Raw genomic sequence first — 8,033 nt, 5'->3', positions numbered from 1 at the left:
TACCACGACCCAAGTTTGAGGCTTTTTGACATGCCTTACACTTGGCACCCGTGATATTGATCTCCCTGTACTATCATAGGTTGCTATAACCATCTTGAACGAATATGTGTATCCATGATATAGATTCCAAGTACACCATAGATGTATCTCAACCATAACATGGAGGCCTAATCACATATTTTGGATGGCCGATAGTTGGTCGAATGAAGATAAAGAGGTGCTCGTAGTGAATGTCTTTAAAGTGCCAAAGATCGATTTAACAATCAAGAACTGCACTTTTGATGAAAAAGTTTTCAATAAATATGGAACCTATATGCTTTGCACATGGATGAACTCTACTACAGTGAGTTTGTGAAGCTCTTAAACGTAGGAGATTGCATTAGAGTTAACTTTTTGTATCTTTGAAAAATCATAGAAACAATGGTGGAATGATAGGTTACACTAACTTTCGATCCTTCCACTAGAGTCGAAAGAATACAACCTGTAAGTGTCGTGCCTGAGCTGTATCCTAATGGAACTATTTCCCAATACAAAGAAAAGTGCAAGTGTTTGATTAACAAAGGAGATGGTAGCTAGTTGCCTCTTGCAACTCTGGCCGTGACTGTCATCAAACTAGGCACTTCATACAAATAGAGGGATAAAATCATTGTTGGAGCTAGCAAGCTCGCAAAGATTTAATCACAATAAGCTTCGGCTTTTCTTCCTTTCAAGTTAGTAACTGCATCCTTTCCTTCCATGAGCTGTGAGTGAATCACGTACTTGTGTTGTTGCACATTTTGACACAGTTGACTTTCTAGAGTAATCGATGCTCCGATTATATGAGGATTGCTAAGAAACTCAAAACCTTTGGTGAGGCGCAATTTATACTACACAATGTTGGTTGCAAAAAGAACATGCAATCGATTGCATGAAATATGTTGGACATCACCATAATTGTGCCAATTAAGGAGGCCTCTCTTTCACTTAGCCCTGGTATGGCCTTGAAGGCTAGTTCATACATTTTGGTCATGATAAAAAGATGGCATGGGAAGAAGCAAACTTTTTTTTCCTTCTCCCACAATGACAACATGAATGAAGTTATCAAGTTCACAACCTTGGCCTTCTACGAGTAGCCAATTCTCTTCTCCCTTGTCCCTTCTCTCTCCCTTTAATCAAGACTTGCCTAGTCTCTTCTCCCTCTCCCTTTTCTTCTCTCCCCTTTCCCTTCTCTATCCCTTTTCATATGACACTTGCCTAGTAGGTAGCTTCTCTACGGGTAGCAAGTAAGTGAGTGACATCAGACCAATGCCCGCACAACGACTAGAGGGTTTCCTCCCTAAAAGATGCTATAATGTCGATTGAAGGTTGTGATTTTTAGAGTGGACTCTACTAATTTTTGAGCATCATTACTAGAAACAAACTCTCACACCAAGTGTATCTTTTCTCTATGCAAGATGTGTTGTGTTGGTTCACCGTCATGCACACTGCATCCCGCGTTAAGGGCATTAGGAACCATGTGTGGGCATTTCAGCTATTGTACAAGTAAGAAAGGTTAGGCATGGAGTGGGAGGTCAGTTGAGCTATATCGCACATGAATGGAGGAGGCCGGGCAGGAAATACTTTGGCATGGGGAGCTAGGTCTACCAATTTGTGATTTGAGCCAAAGGAGGCGGGCTGAGAAGCTAGGTCTACCAATTTGTGATTTGAGTCAAAGGAGGTGGGCTGAGAAGCGGTACATACAGTCATCCTCCCTTGGTGCAACGAGGATGGGCAATTGACATAGCACGGAGGTGCTGGGGGGAGGTGGCTTTTCATTCCGAGACTGAAGGACGCAGAAGTGCAGCAATTCCCAAACACTCATTGCTTTTGGCTTTGCCACGGGTTGTCAGACTAGTAGATATTATGCATTGAGGGGCTTATACCACAGCCCACTAACTCTCATTGACCTGAACGTGGCATAACTGAATCCCAGTCTATCCAAAATATTACAGAATTTGTACTAAGGTCTGCTAGTATAACATTTATAATTTTCTTTAAATTTTTTGTCTCATGGAAACTAGCCGTTAGGACATAATATACTACTGGATGTTGAATACAGCACATTTTTGAATGAGTGGTGTCTCATCTCAAGCAATATTTCTTGTTGCACTGCAGCCTTTGAGCACAATGCTCGATTCTTCACATATAATACCTGCAACCTTCCAATCAGCAGTAACCCCATAGAGAAAAGTGCACTTCAACAAGGCATTTCATTATCAACTCCCACAACTGCAAATGAACTTCATGCCTCACACCTTTATCCAAGATGCCACCTCTGCTTGTTGATAGGTGACAATATGCATTTGTCAACAAATAAAAAAGCACGATCTAAAAAAGCTTTCCCAAAGAAAAGGCTACTTCTCGTGTTTGAGATCTGCCCACAAAAGAATGGTGGTATTACAGGAATAATTATCTCACCTATTCAAAGATGAGTACTTGGAGCTTCTTTTGATTGAACACCTTTCATAAAGAATTTAAGGTAGGTAAATGACTATGCTACAAAGACGGGCAGAATCAAGAATATGTACTCCAGGTAGCTTATCGACAATAGCTATACATGTGAAGACCCATTTTAAGACTGGGAAGTCCTTGAATGACGAAAACTGTGGACAAGAGGAGCTGAAGCTGAGGTCAGAGGAACAGTTGAAAATTCAAGCCCGTCTGGATCATTACGCTCAGGTACAAAAATGGGTCTGTTTGCAGACGCTGCCAAATCTGTTGTGAAATTTGATCTAGAAGATGCATCAGTTCTTCTTCCATAAGTAAAGCTCCCTGAGTCCTGAATTCCTTGTATACTAGGAGAAGAGATGGACTGTTTATCACTTCCTGTCATTGTTTCAGCAATGACTGCCTCCCTCCTCTCTCTTTCCTCTGATTCCTTGAGCAGAAAATCGATCCACAGGTCTGCAAATGACTGCAAGAACACCAAAAAAGTTGCTTATTGTCACCAATGAAAAAATCGATCTGAAAACATTATGCCTGTGTAGCAGTATATACACTCTACGTCATACGACAGCCATTTTCACTTTTGAGAGCGTTTAAACAAACTTTCAAACATAAACGCCAATGTGAATACTCGGTCATGACTTTACCACACATATTGTCAGGAGAGGCAGGCCACACATGAGACCAGAGACAATCTCATGTACTCGTTAGCTTCTTAACGACCAGGTTGAATTTTACCACCCCATATGAATTTAATAGAGTTTGAGATAATCTGTAGCTCACTCTACCTGCTTCTCAGCAGCTTCTTTTAGCTACAATCACGACTTCCCTGCTGGGCCAGAAAATGCACCATTTTGCTGTCCTCTAAGGTTGCCCTTTAGCTGCCCTTCATTTCACCATTATTATTCAGTTGCAAGCTTCAGCCCTGGAAGGTCCAGTTCCATCGGCTCCATGTCTACCTTTCAACAGCTTCAATCGAGTTCTAACAGCAGCATGATTCAGCTCCAAAAGGCGCTTTCTACAGCTTCAACTTCGAGTTCAAAAAGCAGCAAGTGATCAGCTCCAAAAAATTACCTTCTACAGCTTCAAATTCGAGGCTCAACAGCAGCAAGTTCAGTTCCAAATTCAAGCCCCTCGGCAGCAAGGTTTATCCTTCTCAGCCCCTCTCCCTGCTCAATCCTCTCTCAGCCTGTCCCTCTCATCTCAGCCTCTTCCTCTCAGCCTCTCCCCTCTCAGACCCTCCCTCTCCCTCTCCCTTCCCTATAGCTTTTTTAAAGGAATTCCAGCCTGCCTGCTGCCTTCTTGCCTCCCCCAGCCCCTCCCTCTCCCTCAGAGTCCCTCTCTCTCCCTCCCTCAGCATCTTCCCTATCTGGGTCTACCCCCTCAGCCCCTTTCCTACCCTTTTAGTTTTCATTTATGTTTCCTGCTCGACCTACTGAGTCCATCTCTCTCCCCCCCTTCAGCCTCTTCCCTATCTGGCTCTACCCTCTCAGCCCCTTTCCTACCCTTAGTTTTCCTTTAGGTTTCCTGCTCAACCTACTGGATTCTTCCCCCTTCTAGCCTCTTCAAAACAATGGATGATCTCTTTTGTGTTTGAATAGGCTTCCCATTTTTGATTGTCGAATGTTCCAGCAATCCTCAACCACTTCCACTGGCCGCAAGAACCATCAAATTTTCAAAAGACGAGGTGTTGCAGCTCAAAAAGGATGTGGAGGTTGAAAGCTCCTCCATTCTCTTTGCAGGCATCCATGGGTTGCACTCTTCTACGTCACAGGCTAGGGCTGGATGCTTGCTGCACTGCCTCGAGACCTCGCCTCCCGCCTTTCAGATAATCATTCATTGGAACCAGGCTTTTTCTAGGTTACTTTTGATTCTCTGAATGCTGCAACCACAATGCTATAGTGGAATCCTTTGACACTTGGTTCCATGAGGAGTTTTCTCACTCCATTCACCTTGGTTTTTGACCGGGTAGAGGAGGACAGACGAGTTACCCCCGTCTTCATTCCCGGTGGTCTTGAGGTTTACCATCATCATCTTGCAATGATCAGAGCATCATTGGGGATGGTCACAGAGATCCCCCTGTTGGGATTCAATTTCTTGTGACTCCCCCATGGGGAGGTGTAGGTGATTCTAAGGTTCAAAGGATGATGGTTGCTGCACTCCCATTGGCCTGTGGACTTGGTACATGGCTGGCCAAAAGGCTCTAGTTGGTTGATGGATGCGGGCAGCTACTGGTAATTTGGCCATGCATGAAGCCTGCCTTGATTGGCTTAGAATAGTGGCTCTCAATGCATGGGAGGCAAGCGGAAGTTTGGATGAGAAGAGCACATGACATTTGCTGTAGTGGTGGATCTCATGACTACTACAAATTGGAGGAGATGCGACGTCTTCCTTCCTTTTGTCGCTCTGAGGAGATTCAATGTCATATCATGGAGCATATCAGCTGAATTGTTTCAAGTCGTCTTTTGCATGCAGCTACAAACTCCATAGAGGTCCGCTGCGCTGCTGTCTGTTCAATGCGTAGGTTTTGAGTCAATATTAATAAAGGCACTTTGGTTCATCTTATGTGTCGCAATCTCTCTTCATAGTTCTAGCGATTGAGGTTGTGAGAAATTTCTCTATGTACTATAGTTTATATTCTATTTCAAAGCTCATTTCCTAGTTGCAAACAATTTTTATCCAACATTTCAAATGACCATATTATAGCTTCAGCATCCAGATGGTTCTTTATTTCGGCAAAGAGTTGAGATAGTGGGTAGACAAGGTTAGTGTCTGATTTGTAGAACCTTGGGCATTTGCTAGAGATTTCCTAAAGAAGAGGAAAAGGCCCAAGAAATCTTTTGGTGTGGCCCCTCCTCGTCCTCGACAGAGAGCTCCTATGGCACCTCCTACACGCCCAACACTCGCCACATGTCCACCACCTGCCGCATCACCTGCTCGCCATGTATCAGCTGTCCCTTAAAGCGTTGCAATTAGAGTTGCTGCTCCCCCACCTACAACTAGGAGGGCTTCTCTTGTCTCAGGTCTGCACCTATCAGGGTTACTGATGTCACACTTTTGACGGCAGCTAGTGATGCCCATGAGCCTAATCATGTTGCGGCTAGCAACGCCCTAGGTCTGCCTTGGACGAGGCCAGTGATGCACGTCCTTCATATCCTCTCCCAGGCCCTAGTCCTTTGTCTAAACAACCCCCTTCCACTTCAACTATTAAGTCTCCCTTCATTATCAAGGGAATGGTGTGGCTCCTGTTTCTTCTTCATCTTTGCAAAAATGTATTTTCGACACTCCTACACCGTTCTTGCCTAGAAGGAACTCTTTCTCTCCCCGAGCTGATCTTGGAGAGATGGAGTTTGTACCCTCACCTTTGGAGACGCAGTTCTCGGTATTCATATCAATGGGTTTCCCCTTCCACAGGTGTTGGGGCTCTTTCCCCTTTGGATTTTCCTCCTCTCCATTATTCAAGGAGATGCTCTTCTCAAGAGGGACTTGTTTCCGCCACTATGTCAAGCAAGGTGTTCCACCCTACTTCCTCCTACTGGACCATACAATACCTTGGTGGTGTGCCTCATGGCCACCGTAAGCAGCTGATGCATAATCAGCCCCATCCAAGTGTTACTGGGGGATCCATTGCACATTCTTTTTATTCAAGAACACGAACTGGCCATGATTGGGAACCATGTTACCTCAACTCTGTAGGAGGTTTGGGACTTTGGTACTATGCCTGATTCACTTCCATAGCATCTTATTCATTTTATCTAAGGGGAAGGTTGCAGAAATTTCATTTCCTAATGAAGGCCCATCACTCTTTTAGGAACCTTTTATAAGATTTTAGCCAAAACTATCAAACTATGTTTGATCTTATCCACAATACCTAGATGGTAATTGTGCATGGTAGAAGCAGTTTTCATAATTATCTTCTCTTTTTGGGAGGCTTCACATTGGGCTATGCAGAGCAGACAATGCATTGCCATTATACTCTTTGATTTCGAGAACACTTATAACAACATAGATAGGGGTTGTTTATTGGGTACCCTTGTACGGTTTGGATTCTCAAATGCATGGGCTAGGTGCTTATTATATAAGAAGGGGGAGTGAGGTTTCAGCTTTCTAGATCAGTTCGCCAGGGATGCTCTCTTGCCACCTTTTTGTACGTATTTGTGGTTAAAGTAATAAGCATATTTTTGAGATCTCAGAAAAACATTATTGGACTGAGAATTTCCCTGAGACAGGATGAGGAGCTCTTGGATAGTGAGTTGGTTGATGATACTGGTGTTTTTTTTAATGTTGCTCCACAAAACCTCACTTCTTTTAGGGAAGCTTTGGATTTATTTTGTTATACAACAGGTGCACACATTACTTGGAATGATTCCAATGGATTTTGGATAAGTGATGAGGACACTCTAACTATGGGGGCTGATTTTAGTTTTACTTGGATTCAGAGAGGTCTTTTTGGTCAAATACTTGGGCTGTCAAGTTGATGGGGGCATCTCTCCTTCGTAGCAATTTGCACACATGTGATTTAGAATATTAGGAGGAAGCTTCTTTTTTCGAGCTCGGCCAAACTGGACTTTGTTTCCCGGGTGGTGGTGGTCAACCAGGTCTTGCTACCACAGCATGGTTTCTTTGCTCTTGTTGGTGCCATTCTAGGGGTTGTATCATTCACCTCACAAGCCCCCTAAGGAAACGTCTGTAGAGTAGACCAGATGGCTCGATAGACACCAGAGATGGGACTGCAGGCAGGTAGCGATCATGTGGAGGGGATTGCTACTTTATTGAGCATGTTTATGCCTTCTCCTTTCTTCATGGCCTGGGGCTTGGTAGCTTGGCTTTCTCTTTCGAGGCCCACATGTTTTACGAGAGACATGACTCTTCTTGGGCTATTTCGGTTTGATGATATTGGGAGCTTTGGCAAGCATATCAGTGTGGCATATTTGCACATCCAGATGCACGAAGTCCTTAGATGGTACTCAAGTCCACCCTACACACACATTGTCCAATACTCGTACAACTACTGTACACAACTTGATGGCCATTTGGGGGAGTATGCAAGGGACTTCCCTAGAAGCCTCTAGCAGGAGGATTGTCTTCGTCAGAGAGTGGAGTGGCTCTCCATTCCTCTCGGAGTCCTCCATAGGGTTGAGGTGGCACTTTCAACCTCAACCTTGGATTTTTTACAAGAGCTTGATTCTGTCTTATTAGGGTGTTTGTTTTACCATGACTTACATCATGTATATGCCTTGAGCTTTGCTCGTATAGTTTCTTTCATACTTAATAAAAGTTCTTTGCCCCCCCAAAAAAAGAAGATTGCAAACAAATCACATTTGTTCAATGAAGTAGAAAGGAAGGAGAATGCAATCGAGCTGAGAAAAAACAGAGTGTACTTATAAATGGATAATGAGAAAGTGCGAGTGAGGGGCCATACATACCCTAGATGTCATAGGTCTCCCAAGTTGGACCTAGGGTCCTAACTCGTCTACAAGGCCATACCAGGGCTAAAGTCAGTGGCAACAAGCCCCCCTCCATGGTATGGCTGAAGTATCTTGGAAACATGTCTAGAATACCTACCATCG

The 8,033-nt window shown here is 43.9% G+C and overlaps 1 protein-coding gene across 1 annotated transcript in view; it reads right to left on the bottom strand.

Annotated features, from left to right (window-relative positions):
- Nucleotides 1-2,332: 2,332 nt before the first annotated feature.
- The window catches only part of LOC147900646 (golgin candidate 4-like), a 161,783-nt gene continuing 156,082 nt past the window's right edge, over nt 2,333-8,033 (bottom strand). The window contains exon 15 of the mRNA XM_087376266.1: nt 2,333-2,932. Within this exon, the coding sequence (XP_087232392.1) occupies nt 2,591-2,932 (342 nt within the window). The 3' untranslated portion in view covers nt 2,333-2,590. The remainder of the gene's footprint in view (nt 2,933-8,033) is intronic.

Source organism: Dipteris shenzhenensis, chromosome 6 (assembly GCF_047967505.1).
Source record: "Dipteris shenzhenensis isolate YYH24624 ecotype China chromosome 6, Dip_SZ_1.0, whole genome shotgun sequence".
Taxonomy (NCBI): Eukaryota; Viridiplantae; Streptophyta; class Polypodiopsida; order Gleicheniales; family Dipteridaceae; genus Dipteris; species Dipteris shenzhenensis.
The sequence above is the reverse complement of the archived record's forward strand: the minus strand, read 5'-3'. Positions and strand labels throughout refer to the sequence as shown.